Below are 23073 nucleotides of genomic sequence, written 5' to 3'. Positions count from 1 at the left end.
AACAGAAATTTTCGAGTAATAATATCTTAGTGTTAGATGTAAGCTGTAAAAATGTAAGCTGTTATTTATTTTTTTGTTTAAGAAAATAAAATATTTCAAAGGAAGGGAACTCTTTTAATATATATGTATTTTTACATATAAGTATGTATTTATATTTAGAGAGTGACAGAGAAAGTGGGTAAGAGAGGGTTGGATTTTGTGAATGCTACAATACGGAAATCAGGTAGATATTGTGGAATGTATCACTAAAATAAAAAGAAAAACAAACCAAATCCTACCACATACAGGTGTTCTTATATCCTTTCCATTCACCTGCTAAGGAAACACACAAATATTTCTTCCATTTTCTCCTTTCCTTTTTAAGGATATCATGTCATTTCATTTCCAGACTGAATAATTTTCTCCCAAGTAAAATCCACATTTGTGATGAGTCAGCTACAGTTCCTCAGCACATTGTATTAGTTTATGCAAGGCAAAAATGAGTGAGAATAGGATAATGAATTCTAGTATATATCGTGCCAGATCCATGCCTTGGGTATAATGTATAAACTAAGGAGGCACTTTTTATTTCCTTACTCGTAGTGGAAGAGAGAGAGCAGGGCTGTCTTTCTGATATGTATAGATTTACTAATATTAAAAGGACTGATATTCTGACACGTGTCCTGGACCTATAATGTATTTTATTTGTGAATCCAATTCACCTATATCATACATCTTAAATCGATATCTATCACAACATAATTTCTGTAAAAGTTGCCAAGTTTGGGAAATTAAATTACCCAGACTTCATAATCAGCTAACAAACTCATTTCCATAGCTGAATTAAGGAAGCATTAGATATGATCTATTTTTTATTTTCTCTTCTAAGGTTCTGCCTAATGTGCAGAAATATTTGTAGCAACTATTTCACTACGTTTCTTTCTGAAACGATATTTTTGTTTAAAAAGAATTATTGCTCTCTGTTTTCTGGTTTGGTGAAAATATCATTTCACGAATTTTAATATAAACTTGTAGATGTTCAGTGTATATTTCTGTGGATTGTTCTTTATGGGTTAAATCTTATATCTGCCTCAGTGTTTGTAGAGGTTCCCTTACTTCAGAAGAACTTCTGTTTAGGAGTGATGTGGTAGAGGGCACAACTTATATAGCCCATGGATAAAGTTATATAAAAATAAAAAATAAAACATAAAAACATATTAAAAATAAAACAAAAAATAAAATAATATATATATATATATATACTTAAAACCCATATGGATCAGGTTCTTAAAAGCTGCCAAGGAATTGCACAGAGCCCTCCGGTGCACTAGGAAAGCTGGGGGGGGGAGGCAGGAAAAAGGGGACAGGAATTTGCTACTGATTTGTCACAGGACCTTTGACCTACTGACAATTCTTCAATGTTCAAATGTTTAAATTCTCAGGTAAAATCCTATCCATCCTCATTTGACTACTGACTCTTCAACTTTCAGTAAACCCAGTAATTTAGGGCTCCGGTGGTTAAAATTTGTGATGTTTTATACAAGGAACCTACAAAAAAAAAAAATAATCTGTTTCTTTTAGAAAGGACTATTAAAGCATTAATGATCAAAGACAGTAGACAGGCCAGAGACTGAAAGGGTTTCTGTATGCTAGAAATACCAACATACTCAGTGTGTGGTTGCCTGATTTGGATGTTGTGTAAAGACAGAGAAATACTAATGGAAGCATCTGTAAAGAAAGGAAGATTGTGTAAATCTGCCATATTAAAATTGTATGCGTATTCCATAGGTGAAAGAAGAATGCAAGGCTAATATCCTTTGTCCTTTATCTATGGAAAAAACAGCACATTGTGGAAAGTGTGACTTTGATCCTAGGGAGAATATCTGTGCATGGATAAAAAGTTCACAGAGTGCTACAGAAAAGGAGATAAAGGAAGGTGTGTGTCCAGCTGAAGAGGAGACTGTCTACACAGGAAGCCCAAACCAGTATTCATTTACAGGTAAGAAAAAAAAATGGCATATCAGATTGGTGATTTGCTAGTGTGTTTTAATTCATCCTGGAGAAAAAGATGTCCCAAATGCTATCAGATATTTTAATTGAATGTGAAGCAATTGTAGTGAAGTAGCATTCCTTCAGAACTAGTCTGTAAATTAGAACAGTATCTTTAGGGGAATGGAGTGGGTAGTAAGACGTTCAGTGAATACAATAAGGTCTAAAGCTTCTTTCATAAATGTTGCTACAAGTGTTATATCAGACAATGGCCCTACCTAAAGCAAAAACTTCCCTATCTGTCTTTAAAAATGTAAGTAGTTATAGACATAGAAAAAATAAACAATACTTATTTTGTATATTGATAAAAGACTGAGGTGACTCAAATGTAACTTTCTTTTTGTAGATCTGAACCTAGAACCTTTTATCACATACGAGTACAGGGTGGCCGCTTGGAATAGCTATGGAAGAGGCTTCAGTGAAATTAGCAGAGCTGTCACTAAGCAAGATGTGCCACAGCGTGTAAGTCCACTGAAATGGGCCAAAGTAGATAACCGTGAAGACATGATACTTCTGAACTGGGAAGAACCACTTCAACCAAATGGTATTGTTATGTTTTTAAAAAATGTATGTTCTATCATTATACTGACAGTGTTCCAAAATCAAAAAATGTTTTTAATTAATCACTGAGATATACTTATTCCAAAAACTCTGTAAGAAGAACTTGCTCTAGGTTGAGATCATTTTCACAGAAGACAATTTAGTATGTCTCTAAGAAGTGCCTAAAAACCTCTTTTGAGAGGAGTTGTAATGACAATAATAAGGAAATATGATCAGAAAATCACAATCATGTTATAAAATTTTGGGGAGGAGCTTGATACTCGTAAGTTCTTTCAGGAAAACTCGGTTATGATTTTCAAACTGTGAAAACTTGGAACAACTTTCCATTGAGATCCACTGAGATGTTGATGTAAAGGTTGAGCAGAGTGACTTTAGAGTAATTGACACTAACCATTTAAGTGGGATGACTGCCTGTTAGAGTGATCATCTAGAGATTTCATTTAATATTCTCTGTTTGCAGAGGAGGTTATTATAACATACCATCATGAAGCATTTCTCAGCTATCAAAAGGGAAAACTTTCTTTCTGTGATAGGTCTTATTATTCACTATATCATTCTCCGAGATGGAATCGAGCGTTTTAGAGGAACAGAAACAAGCTTCAGAGACACAAGTGGCATCCAGCCATACCAAGAATATTCGTACCAGCTGCGAGCCTGTACTGTTGCTGGTTGCACAGACAGCAGCAAGGTTAGTGAATTCGTCTACACGGAACTGGTGCCAGACTTTTATCAGCTGGTGTGGTAACATAAAAATGCTTTTGGAAAGGTGTAATTTGAAGACATGATGATTATTGAGCAAGTAAGTGAAAAGCATCAATAATCTTATATGGATTCAACTACTGACAGATGTTTATTTGGATCCTAAGGTTGATACAAGCAAGAGGAAGAAGAAAGCAGTAGCTCGGTCTTGGCAACACTGAAATTACACCGTAAAAACTGATGTTTGTTAAATAGAAAGCTGCACGTGATAGAATAGAGTAAGGAATATTAAAATGCACTTTCTCAAATCCTTGAAATTAAATCTTTGCTTCTCTCTAAGATGTATATAACTTCTTCCTTGCTATTTCTTAGTTTACCTTCTTTAGTTCTAGTAGATCAGTTTCTTCAACAACCTTCTTTTTCTGAGGCTGCTTCTACTGTTACTTTCACTGGCTTTCCATGTCTATACTGGCTTCAGGCTTTACACTTCCTTTGTGCACAGCCTGCCACTGCTTCTGTTTTTTAAGCAGACAGAATCTCTTTCTTCCCTTTGTCACTGTTTCATTTTTTCTCATATCACTTAGAATCATAGATGCGTTTCACCAGCATTACTATCTAGTCAGCTCTAGTTTCTCTTCTGCAAAGTATCTGCCTTACTCACCATTTGGAAAAACTATTTAAGTGACCTTTTTCGCAATAATATCCTTGCTTTGTGAAAATGAATTTCTAGGAGTGCAAATATAAGATACGTTGAACAGAAGTGGGGAATAGTGACTGTGTTTTGTAATTACAGTATCTATGGGGTTGAAAAGGTGGATTTTTTCAAGTTTTTACATATTTTTCTTATTGGTACAAATCTCAGCCAAAAGTATGAGAAAAGAAGGACTGACAGAGGGATAGAGGCAGGCACATAGCCCTCTACCTGCACACACAGCTATGATCTGGAACCTGTATAGCCACAGTTGCTACAACCATAAGCCTGAACTAACACATTCTGCTTATTACACTTGTCTGTAATTAAGGAGTTTACTGTTGCAAACACTGAAGTCTGCAATTAGAGACTGATTCCATCAAATGTACTAAAACAATATATTATAGAGGGCACATTTTATATTTAGAGCATAATATAAATACTTTAAAGTGGTACTAACAGAAAAAGATAAGTGATTCTCAAAGAGAAAAAGGTTCAACTCACTTATTAAACTGGTGTAATTTGGATATGCCTCTGTTCAAAGCAGTAGAGATGCATCAACAGAAAATCAGCAGTCCCTCCCCTTCCCCTTTCCCCTTTTTTTTTTTTTTTTTAACAGGAAGAGTTAAACAAGTGTGAGCTTAACAAGTGCTAAGTTATTTTATCTTTCAGAATCTTTGGTTTCCTTACAAAAACATGGAGTTACACATAACTTTGATAGAGTTCAGATTGCACTGGATATATTGAGGCTTAGCCCCATGTTTACTGGTGCTTAAAACATATGAAATCAGGCAGTTAAAATGCAGAGACACTGACGAACCATATGGAAGAGAGTTATCAAGAGTTTTCAAGCAATACAGTTTTTGTTGTTTCACCCTGTGCTATACACTGCAGCTAAAATTGTGGTGAACCTGTTGTGATAAATTGTAGACATAGACTTATGTAATATATTCAAGGTCAGATTTCATTGTGAAAAAGGAGGAAAAAACTAACTAGTTCTCCAGGCTCTTGGTAATGATATGCCAGGCCAAACAACATTTTAAAACAAAAGTGACATTCTCATTGATCATAGTATCTAGTGTACTATTACATTAAATTGCTGTTTAATTCATATGTCTTCAGGTAGTTGCAGTCACTGTCCAAGGAGTCCCTGAGAGCGTTCAGCCACCAGACGTCAGTGCTTTGAACTCAACAGCATTGCATTTAAGCTGGATTGCACCCAAGAAACCAAATGGTATCATCAGAGAGTACCAGATCAGTCAAGTGGGAAACGGACTTATTTACACTGACACTGGAAGCAAAATGCAACACACACTATCGGGTAAGGAGGCAGAACTCTCTGAGAATCTAACTTCCTGTCCTTAAAAGTATTAACATTAAAACTGCCACCTGTCAGTAACTTTTAAATCTGACTGTTTGTGCACAGTTTAGAAATGCTTTATACCAGTTTTACATACCTTAAAGTTATTTTCTTCAAGCTTTTCAATTCAGGCTGCTGATGTTAAAATACTAATAATTTCAAAATTATAAAACTAATCTATCCAGCTCAATTCACGATTCATGCTTTGCGGTGAGCTTGAGCTCTCAAATATTCTGTGTAGGCTTGACATCCCTTAACACAGATATGACTCTCTGTTTTACCATTAATGTGCAGTAATGCAGTTGAAGTCACTGGTGCCACTGTGAATGTGTAGCAGTGTAGGAGCAAGAAAGATACAGTACTTTATGCCTGAGATATGAAAAAGGAAAAGAAAGGGAAAGATTAGGATTCTGTTTATAATGTTAAATATTGCTTATATACATTTTTTAAATGCTTGGTGAAATTTCGTGGATGTGCGTGTATCTGAAAGAAGCTTTAGTCAAGAGATTTGGGGGGGAAAGATTTAACTCAGATGTATTATTGTCACATATTCATTTTTTTAGTTATATTTGAATTTTACACTGAAGCAAAATTATACTTAATGAACTGATGCTTCTCTTGAATACAAAAGATGAACATAAACTTTTTGGGATACCTTTTCACACTTCTTGACCTCAGGGTGCTTAGTAAATTCTTGTGTTTGTGTTTTTTGAGAATTCATAAATACATTATTCTTTCTTTCTTTTTTTTTTTTTTCCACCTGATGGAAAACACAAAGATTCATATGTTATAGTTGTTATAGTCGCCATACAAAATCCACCTAAGAAGTAGAAGTTGACTTAGGGCATATCAAAGCCATCCAGCATACTTCCCCTCCCAACCTCCCCTCAGAGCATGAGTTCTGTGTCAGGTTGGATCCCTTCATGTTTTCAAATAGATCCTTCTTGTTGTGGCTGCTCACAGAAGACTAAAGGATGGCTGTTCCTCTTTGACAGTAGCATGCTTAAGCATAAAATTCATCAACGGTATATTAAACCTATCACCATATTCACTTCTTCTGGAGATGGCGTATTAACAAGAGTATCCCTGTTTGTAGTGTTTTTATTTCAGAATTACCGTTTTAAGTTTGTGATGTAAAGAACACCTACCAACAAACAATGATTTATCACTCAAGCCCGTTTGAAAAATGCTTCTTCTGTGCTCCTGGTTCCTTCCCAGTAAGCACCTATAGCTCCAGAATAACTGAGATTTTTAATGCAAGCAATACAGTTTTTTCTTACCAGTTGCAAGGGAGAGGAAGTAGTTACCTCCTGAGAAACAAAGATCTTTTTTTCTTGTGTGCTGCTATTCCATTAAGCCATTGTCCAATGCTGCCGTGTTCAGCCAGGAACAAAATAAGTGATCGTTCCTCCTGACAGTCATAATCGAATTCTGTGCTGTTTTCTGTGGGATGTTTCTTGGGTAATAATGTGGAATTCATGGCAGTGATTTTGCAGTGTGGATAATTACTGCTTTCTAAATTCAAAGAATAAGCTAAAACAATCAAATTTATTTCATACATAATCTCAAATGTTTGAACTAACTATTGTGTATTCCCTGTGGATGTAGGTTTTGATTTTCTTATCTTCTTTTTTTTTTTTTTTTCTTTCCAAAAATGTCTGCTTTTCCCTGAGCAACAGATGAACGTTAATGAAGCTGTAGCATTAGTATTTCCTGAGACTTTGAATCTAGGGTCTTGCAAATAACAGACAAGAAGGCTAGCACCTTGCCACTGCACCATTGTCTCGCTGCTTATTTTTAATTACATCAAAGCTTTGGAAACATGATCCCACAAATGCTTTGTGGGAATAGCGGTGAATGTGCTCATCATGTGAAATCCATAAATTGCTTATAATCCTCTCAAGATGTTAAAAAAAGCATTAAGTAATTGAAGACAGGAAGTCCTCAGTTAATTATTTAGAGGTGTTATCAATGCTTTAAGCAAACTGAAGCATTTTCTGCTATCTCACTGAGTTGAATGCCACTGGGACCTAGGGGCAGCAGCCATCATCTTCTCATATTCTCTAATGCAAACAGCACATGGCAGCTTGTCAATAAAAGACCTTTTTATATCATTTATTACTGAACACTTCCACTACCCTGTACAGAACAATTTGGATGACAGTTATGGCATTGTTTCACTTTGCGTTACTACTCCTTTACAAATGGGCCTGCTAATGCTTTGCAGTGGGGGGCAGGCATAGGGTAAGACTAAGAAAATAATTAGGGGAATTGTAAGAGAAAGCTAAGAGTGCCCTCTTCAGCAGCAGCAGGTGGGTTTATAGCAATAACTCTTCTCAAGTTCCCCTTTTTCGTACACTAAAGATCATATCCCAAATAAGAGGCTTTATCAAGCATTCACAGGAACAATCATCTTTAGGTAAAAGCCAGATAAGATAATTTATATTTACTTTAGGAAAAGAAACAAGGTTAAAAAATATTATGTGACTGAATGGCTTCAGTTTCTTTTATTGAAATATATTCTCCATTTCAAGGTAGTGAAAACTGAAGAGACACGGTAATGTTGTCACTGGTCAACCCTATCTCAATGCAGCCTTGAATTATTAGTAATATTTATCTAAAAAGCTCATGGGGATGGAAGGGTTGTGTAAGGCTGTGGTCAGAAATCTGACATCTTCCTGAGTAAATTCCCATGGTAGGGCCCAAGAGCGTTAGCCTGAGAGCTAATTACTGACCTTGCTGGAGCCGTACCCACAAATGCAGACAAACAGTATCAGAAATAATTGATTTGGCTACTAGGACAATGCATTCTTTAAAAAGCTGTTTCACAACCCTTTTGGCAAACAACAAATGCTGCAATAATGAAACAGATTTCTAAGGCTAAAACAACTAAATAGTAGACCAAATAAAAAAAAAAAAGAAAAAGGAGGGGTGAAGTATCCTCTAGTGAACAATCACATAGAGAAATTGGAAAAACAAAATGCTGTTTACGTTACAAAATTATCTTACCTGTTATTTTTATTATCAATCACAGACATAGCTTTGTACAGAGCTTTCCAAAGCATACTTAAGACAAGGTCTGTAATGCAGAGGTTTAATAACGTAGATAAAAATCTGCCATGACTGCTCCATGTATGACTAAAGGTTTCAGGTATCAGAATTCCACCAATAAATTTAGTGAAACCATGTGCTCTTTTTTTAATGCCCATTTTTCTCTTTAAAGTGTAGTTGTAAATGAGTATTGCTTTATTATGCATGTTTCCTTTAAAAGTGAACATGACTCCCTTTAGGGGAATTCAAGTAATTTGTTGCCACAGTAATCTTTTCTATCCTGAAATGTTAAATACTTGGCTTCCCTCCATGCCTTTGCCTCTCTCTAGTCTGCAAGTGTCATTTCCTCTCTTCTTACTTTTATACCCAGTGTTCAGATGATTTTTCTTCTTTTCCAGTTCATGATTAGGTCACAGTCAGGGCTGTCCCTCTGAGTCATCTCTTTATTTTCTCTCCTTCATGTCTTGTGTAGTTTGTAAGCAGCCTGCATGTCTTCCATTCATTACTCTACCTTTCTACATAATCGTTGCTTCTTATTTCTATTTTTTTTCTAATAGGTTTTAATTAAAATGTCTGCATACTGACTGTAAGCAAGGATTTGTTTATAAACAGAGATATTTCCCAAACTTTGTCACAGAACTGCATTGTTCTTGAAGTAATTACAATTAGGCATAAGCTACATCAAAAGTATGGTCACTAAGCCAAGCAATTACAAATTGACCTGCATAATATGTATGAATTGACCTGTCTAGTCCTAATTCAGCCTCTTTCACATAAGCATCTTGAAACGGTCTGTGTGACAATAGAACAGTAATTTGTAGGTAGGACTGCTGCCTCACTTGGTGCACAAGATACATCTCTTCCAGGCAGACCAAAAAAAAAAAAAAAAAAAAAAGATTCCTGTAAATAAAACTGGTACTGCAGTTTCTGCACTGTTTAGTAGGGTTAATCCTTCAGGGAATCTCATTGTAGATGCGCCTAATTCTAAGCCTGTCTGCAGCTAAATATCCTTTTGTCTCAGCAGACGTTAGGCACCTATAGGCAGGCCTAGAAAACCCAAGGTCCGTGGGAATGCAAAACACAATGAGGGAGGCCACAGGGATAGCACAAACCCATTTTCTGACCAGCTTGTGCCCTCAGCCAAGGCTAATGTAGTAACCTGGGCCTCCACAGTCTGGTCAGCAGTTAAAGCTGAGCTCTGAGGTGTTCAAGCCAGGCTCATACGGAGGTCTGAATCTTTAGATCTGTTAAAACTGCAAGCACCATTTAATGGGTATGCACAAATGGCTTTTCTAAAGCTTAGTATCTTAGCCAAATTTGGGTACATTTTGTATGAGCAGTCCTAAAATCCAATTCTTAACCAGTGGGCAACTTGATGTCAAAACTGAAGTCATTGACACAAAGCAAATAGATGTTTGAAAATTTCCAAGGAACGTTCAAAGCAAGATATTCTCTTTTAGTCTCATTCAAGGATGCCAAGCATAGAAGGTTTGGGGTGAAAAAATAGTTTTAAAAAATGTACAGGTAACTAAAATTAGTATCTTGGAACCTGGTTATCATCCCTTTTTCTGACTGTTGTATAGCAGTTATAGCAAAATCTCGTAAAAAATAATAGGAAAAAATAGGGACAAAATTGAACAAATAGAAGTTGGAAAAGGGGCAAGAACAGAGTATGTCTTCGGACTTGTTTGCAGTTTGGTTGGAAAATTCATGTTAAAGTAAGGGTTTATTGTTCTCTTTTCTCATTGTTGCAAATATATTTGTATTAAATGTTCAAAACATTTCAGGGTTTTCAGCTGTTCACTTCCAAAGCTCTAAGAAATTACATTTTCAAGTTATTATCTGTTGGAAAGCTTTGAATTTCTTTGGCCATCACCAATTATCATAGATTTATAGAACAGCTTGGGTTCGATGGGACCTTAAAGACCATCTGTTTCCATCCCGTCTGCCATGGGCATGGACCCCACCGTCTAGATCCACTTGCCCAGGGCCTCGTCCAGCCTGGTCTTGGAACACCTCCAGGGATGGGGCATCCACAGCTTCTCTGGGCAACCTGTGCCAGTGCCTCAACACCCTCTGAGTGATTATGGAGAATATGTCTTTGTCAAGAATGTTTAGGTACTTTCCAGCAATGTCTTAACCATTTTGTGCAGCCAGAAATGTAGTTTCAAAAAAAAACAGCTTAAGAGACCGAGTAAATTCTCAGAAGGTTCATATGGGTTGAGGTCTGGACTGTAGTTACTATGCTACAAGTGGTATCTAAGTTAACTGATTTGAAGCTAATTGAGATATGTCTATATGAGGGGCTTCCATAGATCCATTGCAACATAGTTGCATATTCAGTCTGAATTTTGTCAAGTATTTTAACTAGTAGATTTATTTCTAAGTTAGCAAGAATTCACTATTACAATGTTATTCAGATGTAAAAGAAGAATGACTAAAATTTTATGTTTGCCCAAAATATTAAAAGTTAAATTTACCTTTAAATCCAGTACTTCCTTGTAGTGACAGAATTTTGGGAATGCCTTCGTCTAACCTCTGTTTGCTCTTTCTAGGTCTGCAGCCATATACTAACTACAGCTTCATACTTACTGCATGTACATCTGCTGGGTGTGCTTCCAGCCAGCCACTTTCAGGTCAAACTTTGCAATCTGCTCCTCACGGTAAGGAGAAAAGGCATTCTTGGAGACCTGTAAAGACATAGTCATAAGGGCTTGTATTTTGTAATAGTTTAACGAGGTGCAAAACTCCACAATCATCAATCAAGCTATCATGGATAAATTTACACAAGAGAATCCATCTCTTTTCTAAGAGCATTTGGATCTCAACATGCTCTTTATACTGACTGCCTGGCACTGTACTTCTGCTTTGTTTTTGTGACAATTTTTCCACATTCATCTTTAAGTTAGCAAGGTTAGATTTAGCAGATGTCTATTTTTCAAATCACAAATAAATATGCAGAGACAGCTAGGCATAGAAAGGCTGTAGCCTTTGGCTTTGTTCTCCATTATTACGTACCTTATCTAGTTAGTTACATTTAATGAGGGTTAAATTCAGAATGTGTTGTTAAATTCTCTTATCCTCTCTCGCTATGTTTTATGCTTTTGTTACATTGCTGAAAGCAACAGCACAAACTGTGCAACACCTTTCATTGTTTGTCATAAAATTAAAATAGTGTCTTTGTGATGTTAATAGGGGTATGGCCAAAACCTCATCATATCATAGTCAGCTCAACAGAAGTGGAAATCTACTGGACTGAACCAAAGAAACCTAATGGACTCATTACTCAGTATCAATTATTTCGTGATGGAGAACAGATATTCTTGGGTGGTAGCAGAGACCTGAATTTCACAGATGTTAACCTGCAGCCTAACAGTAGGTAAGGCATGTTAAAGCAGTTTGGTGATATGTGAAATGTGTTCAAAATAAGTGTTTGTGAAACGTACAAAAATGTAAATTACTTAATTATTGGAAAACTGGTAAGGTGCACTTTTAGGAAGCTATCAATGGTGGAGAGCCTTAATCAACTGACTTCTCTCTCTTTTTTTTTTTTTTGGGGGGGGGGAGTGTCATTGTGACTGACTGAAAGAGGGGGAAGCTTTTTATATTCCCCTTTGCTTGATGGTTGTTCTTGATCAGTTTTTTTATTTCTTATGGAATATACTTAGAAAAAATGAAGTCTTTAAACGTTAAACAGCACCGAATGTCTTTTATTATATTTTTGTGCATATTGAACATACTGACATGAAAGCATCAGCTACTAATACTTTAATTAGGCCATTCTGGAATTTGTTTGGGAATTTTTTGGTTAATATTTCTTATGTAAGCTAGTGTAAATTTTAGTGTAAAAATTATTGTTCTGGTAAAGAATCACTTTTCTCATGTCAAGAAATCTTAAAGGTGAAAGTGCTCACTAATGCAGTATTTGTAGTCTGTTCACTTTAAATTGGTGAAAATGGGAATGTTCTATTACCGATATGCTTAAAGCTTCTAACCATAGTGTCTACTGATCTTTTTGTGTTTGCGCAGATATGTTTACCAGCTGGAAGCCAGCACCTGGGGCGGCAGCAACAGTAGTGATAAATACGTTATACAAACACCAGTAGGAACACCAGAGAAAATTCATGTCCCATATAATGTCACAGTAATTGATGCATATTCTATATTTTTAGCTTGGGACACACCAGGTAAAAACATATTTCTATGTAGTACTTTGTAGCAAAATGAAAGGATAGAAAAAATAGTATATTAAGGCAAGCAGCTGAATCATTCTCATTTTTTATTCTTTGTATTTGGTTTTAGTGTTGGTGTGATTTAAATAACTAGTATCTAAAGCTGCCGTTTCTCGGAGACATTATTTTAATAATGTTGACCTATATACTTGACACGGGTATTGTGAGGATTAGCTAATCAAAAATCCGTGTATTAATTTGATCTTGTAAACTATTACTGAGCACAAGTAGTAAGGGGAAAAAAACAATTACACTGAAAATGAGTTTTCCTTTCTGTTCCGACCAACCTGAGTTACGGAGAGGGAGACCTGTCAAACTTTTGCGCTGTTGATGTCTTGATAACTATGCTGGCAACTAAAATGTCCAGTTGTCCTGAACAAATCAATTTAGAACTCGTTTAAAAAAAGGTTTAAGAGTATAGTACAGAGATCCCATGCTAGCTTTGACCTGATGGAATAAGTTTTATTCACCACAGCACATTAGTGTTATGTGGACGTATTACCTTGCAGTATTGTAGGTCAGGAAAGGCCCAGAAATTTTTCAGCTCTTGGTCCTTTGCTCCTGAACATTACCAGATTGTCTTGGCCTGCTACAGAGGTAGGCTAAGCAGGAATATTTGAATAACAGCATCTTTTTTATGTTAGAAACTGTGTTCCATTTTGTTAACGGAGATCACAGCTTAAGTGACTGGTGTGGTTTGCTGATACGATAAAAATGATATGGTATAGTTATTGTGGGACAATGAGAGCAATGTAAATGAAACATTTTCTGTCTTGTGTAGTTCATCTCCAACACGGTGTTTGCCAGTTTCTAGACATTAGTTTTTTTCAGTTATAGTGAGGTCAGGTTTTTGGACACTTCAGATGTTTGCATATTGCAATAGCAACAATATATGTTTTATCAGTGAATTCAAGGAAGTTTTGATGTCACCTCTTCCTAATTATTTAAGATGTTTGTACTTTGCAGAGCAGTCACAGTAGCATCAATTGGCATTAAAAATAAAGTGACCTAGTAAAGGTGTTTTGCGTTCAGTGCTGGATCGCAAGTATTGTGGTAGTGCTTAGCAGTGTTCACCCTACCCATTTAAGCAATGATTAATAAATCTATAATACCCCGAGCTGTCAATCTTTTAGTTTTCAGAAGCACAAAATCCATTATAGAAATGATATAATATATGAAAAAGATTAAAATCTTAAATTGAACTTTTCTCCCTGCTGCCTGGAAGGATTTAGAACCCAGCAGAAGGCAGGTGAATTCGAATGGCATATAATCTACAATTGGTTTTATTGGAAAGTGACTCATGCTGTATTATAGTTTTGATAATAAATATAATTTAAGATACAAAATATTCAGCAACATTATAAATAGATTTAAAACATAGGAATATACTGGAAGAAAAGCATAGGCTTGTGTTGAGTGGGGCATTTCCCAGAAAACATTGTCCTTCTTGTTCTGGACCTTTTCTTTTCCGGCTGCTCAAATTCCTGTTACTCATAGCAGGTTACAAACGTGCAAGGAGAGTCGGGCTTTGTGTAGTACATTTGGTAACATTGCAATGAAGATAGTGTGTACAAAGGTTTCTATATTCCTGAAACCACAACATCAGAGGGTTGAAGAAGAAGTTGGATGTTATGAGTCTACTGTAGAGGATGAGGGGTTGATATATTCACACAGCTGTAGGAATTGCTCTCCTCAGTCACGGGAAAGTACATCTTTCTTTCCAGGTACTGGGATGCATCCTGAAAGCTTATCTTTTGTGGAAATTTGGAGATTCAGTCCTTTTCTCTCTCACTGTGTTGTGGTGTCTGTTATTTTAAGCTTTCAAACTTTAAGTGTGAATAAGGGATTCTTTATGCAGTGCCCCTGATAGGATAGGCAGGAAAGGAAAAAAATGCTATTGTTTTTATCACAGAGCCCCAGGGCCACTAGCTGATCTTTCTTAGAGGGATGGGGAATATTAAGAGCAGAGAAATGTTACTTCATGATACTAAAATAAACACTGTGTGTGGAAGCTAGAAATTAGTTCCTGACTGTTCATAATCCTGCTTCATGTTCTTTCTGAGACCTTTGCGCTCTTGGTGTTTTTTTCACAATAGGAAGACTTTGGGGCATGCAGGTGGAGGTTTATTTTGGAGGTTCTGGTGTTCTGGTATGAGATACAGCCCATTAACAGGTCCTGTGCATGCAGACCTCTGAGGCCACATATATCGCCAGCTTGCTGGAATTCACATGTCACTGTGTGATGTAGTAACCTTTTCTCATTTTTTTCTGTATGTGAATCCAACATGGTATATTGAAATAATACATATTTCCATTTAAAACACAGAATGCAGCTTTTATTATACAGATTGTCATTCACTCCTCGACAAGAGGGTTGTTTTAATTGATACAGTCTTCATGAAAAAGTGCTTTATATTGGCCAAGTTTTGATGAGAGGGTGGTTGGTCATAATGTCTTCCTGTCTCTGGATATCAGGGATGCTTTGACATTCTATCTACTTATCTGCTGTAATAAATTTAGATCAAATATTCACCCTCAGTATTAATTAATGGCATTGTATTATGAAGACCTTCCTTTTTGATTGCTTTCATTATAATGTTTCAAAATCTGTGATGTATCTAAATCTTATAACTTACAGATATGTGTCATTTCACAACTCCTGAGTTAACTAAATAGCAAGGTAGCCAAGTAGTGGCTAAAGTGATGGATTCAGAAAATATTTGACACACCTCACTCACTATGGAAAATAGGACTTTATTTTCTGAAATGGGCATCCCATTATCTTGTGTTGCATTGCCTCAGTGAACAGACCTCAAAGGTATGGTACATTTCACTGATACGTTACTGAAGGATACGTTACAATTATTGTGGAACTATTAGTGCCATGGATAGAAGCAGAAAAGCTGAATGGGAAAAAAAATAATTCTCCCAAGGCATATCCATAAATGTTATTGATAGGTAGGCAGGTAGCTGTCCTGCATTTCAACTCATTGACAACCCCATTGGTCCTCACTGGAGGCCTGATTCTCCTGCATATGCTCAGTTGCTGGCAATAACAAGAAAACAGAACATGCTCAAAAGAAATAAGATTCTTTCCTCTGCTCCTACATTATTTCCTTCGTATGTTAATAAAAATGCCTTCTATCATCATGTTTTAACAATCAACTTCATCCATCTCTGGTTTCCTTTAGCACTTAGAGTAAAGGCTGTGTAACATGTCTGGATTTCTATTTTGATCAAACTTGGTATTTGAATAACATTTGTCCCTTATCTTTGTCTCTTAGCTTCCCCAGCTAACCTGGTTTCGTGTTTATTTCAGAAGGTGGTCTGACAAATTGTGCTGACTTCTGCTAAGGCAATGTTACATTTCCTCCTTTCGGTTTTCTAATATAAATTAGTGTTCACACCACATCATTGTAGGCCAAATTTTTCGAAGTTCTGCATCTTGAAAGTAATCGGCATCTCCATCTGCTACTGTCTTCAAAGTCTTGTTGGGAACACTTCTTACAACCAGAATGAGATACCTGGATACATAAAGTTTATTTTTCATACTTAATATCAGAAAGCCAAATACATATTTTTATTGTCTGAGATTAAATAATAAAATATTACTTTAGACTTTATTCTCCTGTTTTAAAAAAAAATAGAGTTATCATTCTTATTTTTAATATTTGTTGACTTTAACTGAAACAATTCAGCTATTTTGCTTTAATTGTGATGGAGTTTCACATCATATTAAACAGTTTTTCATCAATTGACTTCAGAGAGATTTTTGTTGACCAGTCTGTAAAACAGGCAGTGGCTTTTTTCCCCAAATCTAGGCAACTTGTGCTTCAGATTCAATTTTATGAGCTCCACTAGTTTTGAAGTGCACAGAGCAGTCAAACCAAATTTGCAGAGTTTTTGCACAGAATTGTCCATTGAACATTATCCAACTATGCCCACAAAAAAAAAGAAAAAAAGGTTTAGTTTGATTGACTTGTCCCATTGCAGAGTGCGCACCTGCTGTGAAATGAAGTCACAGAGAAAAAAAAGTGGAATAATTTAACTTTTTTATTTGTAAAGATAATCAGGGATTTTCTGATTACATCTTAACTTCATAAATGTTAAATAACCTATCAGCATCTAGTTGTTGTAAATTATGAAAAAGAGTATTGCTGGGAATATTAACCAACTAAATCCTTGTTCTTTAGTGAACATGAAAATGTGTTATGGCAGGTTGTCATTGTGCTCATGGTAACTTTGACACCAAATAACAAAACTGCCATTTGCACTTAGGGTAAATTGGTTCTCTTGTGCTTTTATGGTTTCTTTTATTCTGACATAAATTTATGAACTCTGGAACTAACCAAGTCGTGTGGTTTCCCAGCTGACTTGAACAAATATGCCCATTTCGTTTCCTTCAGTCATCAGAGCACACAAGGTAGTCGTTTCAGACTGGCTGCAGATGCTAAAGGCTATTCTGGAACATAAAAAGTTTTTTTGACATGTTTCTGTGTTCCATGGGTGGATTTCTTCATTTTTACGGATTATAAAGTGATCCTTTGATCTTAGCATTCAATTAATTTAATCAAATTGTGGAAAAATATTAGAATATTTCATGTAGTTTTATTTACAGCTTCCTGTTCACTTTCTCAGAATATTTTTTCTGCTGAACGTATTTATTATTGGTATCATTCATTAAACATTTGCAGCCTTTAGGAGGAGGAGATTAAGATTATAGATTTTTGTTTTAGTATTTCTGCTGAGATACGGACTGAATGTCGGACATAGGTAAGAGTTATGTTGACACAGGTATCCTTTGCTTCATATTGACATCTGGATTCAACTGTCCTTGCTTGTACTTAATCTTGCTTGGGAACTCAGGTATTCTGAATTTTTAAGGTTTCTGGTGATTTTGCCTAGAATAAATGCACTTATCAGATGCACAAAAATGAATTATATGAATTATGTGTCACTTCATACGTTAGTGAACATTTCTTGCTGAAATACCTGGTCTGTCATAAGGACTGGAGATGAAGGCTACCTTACCTTACCTTAGCAAAAAATAATTTTCTTTCTTGCAGAAGCCATCTACTATACTTCAAGATCACCTCTCAGCTTTCCTTTGTGCACAACTTAAAAAGCTGTATTTCTGTTATTCTGTTCTTAATTATTTTTCTTTGAAACTTTACACTGAGAAAAAAAAATTGGTATTTTTCTACTTTCTGTCTCCTTCTCCCTTTACCTCTGTCAGTGGTTAATGTCAGCATCTTCTTCATGTAAACTGAGCTGTTGAATAAGCTTGCAGCCATGCCTCCAGTTCAGGGCTATTTTTTCAGTTTTTTAGTATAACAGCATTTCCTTTGTCTAGCACCTAGTGAGGCAGCATATTCGTATTTCTTTGGGATCTTTATGTCCCACTTTTCTTCTGAGAATTGTAAAAACTCGGTATTTCAGAGATTTTTCTGATCTTCCAAAGTACATCTGTTGTTTATAGTATCATAAAGAAATTTGAAATCTCTCCAATTTCTTGTATTTTTTTTAATGTGCATATTCATAACAGTGGAAAAAATTGCATTATTAGCTTCAGGGTGATAGTATCAACCTATATACTTTATCAGAAAAGCACCAAAGCCACGATTACAAGAAAGAAGAGACTTGTTTTCCAAATTAACAAACAAAGTTGCTCAAGATCTGGACGAGTCTCAGAACTGCTTAAAGGCATCTGGTTCTTGGTGCAATCACAAAGACATCTCTGTGACATCCAAAGTAGGTACTGCGTTGAAAGAACAATTTGCTCTTGCTAATCAGATGCATCTTGACTCATTTCAGAAAGGTACCTTGTCTACTTCTTTTTGTACTTTGTTTTTACTTAAGGCTATGCCTTAAGTGACTGCAGAATGAAGGAAATACACTTAACTGACAAACTCTTCATTGGTTATTCTCTTGGTTTTATGAAACTGCTTCTGTCTGTGTAGAACAGTAGTAGAGAGACAATAAAAAGCCCACAGCCCATGTCCTAATTACTGGAAAATAACTGCTATTATATTTTGTTCATGTACCCTGGATTCTTCTTTCACCCAAAGACACCAGTAAGGAAAAGAGTCTCATTTAGATAGTAGCTGGAGGCTTTTTGACTTTGAATATTGATGGGTCTGGAATCCAAGGATACAGAGATACAAAGAGCTGCAGCCTAATGTAGCTCTTCTCTGCACACCCTTTGAAAACAACAACAACCAGCCAAACAAACAAAAACAAACAAACAAGAAAACATTGAGAAGCTATGCAGAAAGAAACATGAGAAGATGCAGGAACTTCTGCCAGTTGTTCTGAAGTGATGGTGTATGGCTTAGTTTGTTCTCTTGAAATATTAAATTTTTCAGCTTCTCAACAGAACTGGAAAACAAAGAATTGACAGCATAGGAAGATGAATAGAGTGGAAAAAATGTTTGAATTTTAACGAGACAGGAAAAATCAGTTTCATTTCTCTTCAACAAAAACTAAAAACTAATAGTTTGTTTTATATCAGATGAAATGATACGTTTGTTGGTTAGTGTACTGTACTTTTCTAGTAGAGTAGGCTAAGCACCTACACTCAGGTACTGCTGCTGGGCTAACAAGGGATAATTTGCTAAATGGAGGCAATTCACTTTGATCATATGACTCGACACTCCAAAAGTGGTGCTTAGTAGCTGTTAGCTCTTCAAAATAAGGAAATAAAAGCTGCCTGATTCCCAATTATAAGGTCACTCCTCTTCCCAGAAGTAGCAATTGCAACACTTGCATTGACTGAATTGAATTTTGATTTTTAACTATGAACTGTAATGTCCATCTTCCAGTTAAAATCTGCAGGTGGATCTTTTCCAGTTTATATTTAAGTGGTTTTAGTTTCCAAAAGAGGCAGTAGGCAAAACCTCCAGAGGGGCTTACATGTAAAATTGCATATGATGAATGTCTCTTTGAAGTTGTTGTGCACTGGTGTTAGTATTTCAGATAATCACTGGTTTTTCTTTGTTTCACAACAGGGGTATTTGCTGTCAGTACGCCTTTGGAATACAACATCTTACTAAATGCAAGCAGCCCCACTCTGCTAGTGAAGCCAGCAGGTCAGGCAGATTTTGCTTCTGTGGATGGCCTAGATCCCTATACCCTGTATGAGATAAGACTGCAAGCATGCCAGAATGGTAAGAGTTTTTTTGAAAGGCTCACCTCTATGACTGGAAAAAAAATGTAGATTTGCCAGATAGATTCAACTCATGAAAACAGATAAAATAATATTTCTCCATCAGAGTGAAATGTTTACCTAGTGAAAAGAAAGCCTAGCATTGAATGAAGCATTAAATATTTTTCCATGTTACATCATGAATATTTTAAATGGAGATTTTAAAAATGTATTTTAGGTAATATGTACCTTTTTATTAAAAGCTATTCGCAATAGCTTAACAATTATTGAAAATATGCATACAGAAAAAAATGGGTTCTGTAGCTGTTCATCTGGAAGAAGTAGTAATCACAAAGACACTAGAGAAGAGCCCAAAGATGACAAAATTCCTTAAACTTAGTAGAAATTCTCAAAATCCTACTGAAATCTTTCTAAACTGATACCTTTAAACCAATTCTGTTCTGACCTGCACTGGTGAAAGTCATAACAAAGTCACTGATGGAGTTGCATTTATTTAAATGAGTAATAATGAAATGAGGCACCATTTCATTGGGAGCTTCTTGACTTGACATTCATCAGCTTTCACTGTACTATCTGTTATTTCTGGTAGCTTACTTTAGAAATGCTCAGTCCTGAACTCCATCTCAAAGAAAAGTTTATGCTAATGGATGAAAAAAGCCAATTCTGTCACTGTCATCCTAGCATGTCAGTGAAATCCAAATTGGCTCCTTCTCAAATTTCTCCATTTTTTTTATTATTTTAAGCCTTTTGTACTGATACTTAACTTATTGGCCTACGGACATTCTTGCACGTTGTAAATACCATTATGAGATCCCCAAGAGTTTTGTGAGGACAGTGTAACAGTTGTGATTAGACAGACAGCTTGAAAGGACATTTAAATAATTTGTCATGGAAAAGGTTCCGTAACCAGTGAATATTTTAATATATTTTGTGTTTTGTTTTATTACAGATCATGAAGCATTCTCTTGGTTTTTACTTTCTTTGGTGATTTATTGTTTTCATCCAGTAAATGTAGCCTTTGTATATTCCATTTGGAATATTTCCATTATTTTCTTGTGCTTTCCATTATTTTCTTGTTATTATTTTCTTTCATTTCCATTTTTTCCTTGTGCGTTCAATTTTTAAAATTACTTTTTTTTTTTTTTTTGTCGAGGAAGAAACACTTATCTCTAAGCAAACCTCTTTTTGTAGGTGGGTGTGGAGTGGGTGGTCGCACATATTCAAGAACTGCTGAAGCACCTCCTAGCGGATTGAGCCCACCTATTGTTAAAGCAATGGGATCTGCACTCATAGAAGTGAAATGGGCACCACCTAAGAAACCAAATGGCATCATTACTAACTACTTTATTCACCGGTAAATGCTTTATCACCTCAGATTCTGTAGCCATATTGAACTGTTAATTTCTTTATTCCTTGATATATTAGGAGGTGAAAAAATGTAGAAGTATATGGTAAAGTTTGTCTTGTTTCTTGCCTTTCAAATGCTAAGGCAAGATGCTGATGTATGGATGGACAAGTTGAGAATGAGAGCTGAGACAAGAATCATACTCTACAATAACAAAAAGCAGGTGAAAATACATTTTTTAAAAAATCAAAGAAACAGGCAATAATTGAAAGATAAATGCTCATTGTGGGTGTTTACATAGACCACTAGGTACCTTCTTCAATCCTCTCTGATAGGCAATTGAGAAATTTGGAAAGGAAGCATGAGTAATTCACTATTGTTGAGATTTTCAAACCCTAACGCGGTTTCTGAGTTCCTAACCCAAAACAATTTTCTAAGAGGAATTATGTTCCTGTCTATGAGAAAGTAATCTGGAGTGTGATTATAGTACAGTTTCATTCTATGAAATCTTCCAGTTAAATTATAGCTATTTATGTTCCTTGGTGTTTGAACTCAGCTGCCCTGTCTAGGTGGTTGACTGACACATCCTCACTCCCTTTGAGGGGCTTCATAAACTCTGTGTGAAGATTTTTCTATATAGATATTTGTGTTTAGGGAAGTATCAAAGTAGCAGAGCACTGACATCTACTGTGCCCATTGATTCTTTAAAAGCTTGCTGAAGGGTATATGAAGCTTCCTGAATAGCTTCAGAAAGTCAGAGGACATAAAACTCAAGCCACGTGTTAGAAAGGGATTTAAACTCTAAATTTCCTGTTTTTTTTTTCCAACTATAAACATGTGTAGCAAACGCATGCTGGGCTGAACCTGGCCTCCCACACAGAATTTGGGACATTTTATTATATTAGAGCTCTGACTGAGAAGACAGGGAAACAAATTACATTTTGAATCAGCAGTGATAATTAATATAAATTCACTTTTGCGTTAAGCACAGTAGTCTCTAAAAATTCCTACTCTTTTGAAATACCCTTTTCTTTGCTCTTTTTTAATTGTCTCATCAAAAAATACCAAGTTCCTCCCCTTTATAAAGAGAAATAAAGTGTACGTTATAGCCTAGGACATGTCTTCACTCTGTTGGTTTTGTAAATAAAGCTGATGATTACTGCTGCTATTCCATGGCAGCCATAGAATGGGAAAACAGGAAATATAATGCAGAAAGCCTGCTTCAATGAAAAATACTGTAAATTGAATTTGACAGCATTTGATGGCATTTGATTATTCTAGTCACAGCCAAACAATGATATAAAGAGTAATATGAAACAGAATGTGTTACTGCCTAGCAGACTCAAAAGCAATAAACCTTCCTCCAATGTGACACAATCACTTCACAATCATAATTGTAGCCTGTTTGATACCTCTGAGTACAGCAGAAGGGCACTGACTGACATAGATACATTTTGTTTTTTATTTAAAGTGAAATGAAAATGGCGCACTGGGGCTCCAGATACAATCGTTATATTCACCTACATAGGCATGAATCACTTGGCAGTTATTTCAGCTGAAGTTTAAATGTGCTTAGACAACAACAATATCAAATCTTTCTCAGATAGCTGAAAAAAAAATCAGAAATGGGATGTAAGCACATAGTTCTTTTTCATTTTGTAGCCACACATAGCCTTACATTGTTGTAGCAGCAAAACTGCAGTATTTCCATGGGAGGTTATGGCATGTAATTTCTTCTTCATCATGTGCCTTTTCCTTACTGCATCACTGCAAAAATAAATTCATTTGACTCAAAACCTAGAATGTTTGGGGAGCTAGTGTGGGTGCAGATCCTTGCATTAAAATGTCAAGACTCATTCTTGCTACTCGAATTAATAAAAACACTGACAAGTTCGCAGACATTTTGTCAGAAACTAGAAATTAAAATGTTAGTTTGTGATA

The 23073-nt window shown here is 35.8% G+C and overlaps 1 protein-coding gene across 1 annotated transcript in view; it reads left to right on the top strand.

Moving 5' to 3' along the window:
- USH2A (usherin) overlaps positions 1-23073 on the top strand; it is a 419834-nt gene that overhangs the window by 338483 nt on the left and 58278 nt on the right. The window contains exons 52-60 of the mRNA XM_080585038.1: positions 1768-1978; positions 2375-2572; positions 3123-3277; positions 5102-5300; positions 10946-11053; positions 11586-11769; positions 12420-12577; positions 19630-19788; positions 20979-21141. Coding sequence (XP_080441164.1) covers positions 1768-1978; positions 2375-2572; positions 3123-3277; positions 5102-5300; positions 10946-11053; positions 11586-11769; positions 12420-12577; positions 19630-19788; positions 20979-21141 — 1535 coding nt within the window. The remainder of the gene's footprint in view (positions 1-1767; positions 1979-2374; positions 2573-3122; positions 3278-5101; positions 5301-10945; positions 11054-11585; positions 11770-12419; positions 12578-19629; positions 19789-20978; positions 21142-23073) is intronic.

Source organism: Anser brachyrhynchus (genome assembly GCF_964034855.1).
Source record: "Anser brachyrhynchus genome assembly, chromosome: 3".
NCBI classification, from domain to species: domain Eukaryota; kingdom Metazoa; phylum Chordata; class Aves; order Anseriformes; family Anatidae; genus Anser; species Anser brachyrhynchus.
This window is presented reverse-complemented; position numbering and strand designations above follow the sequence as displayed.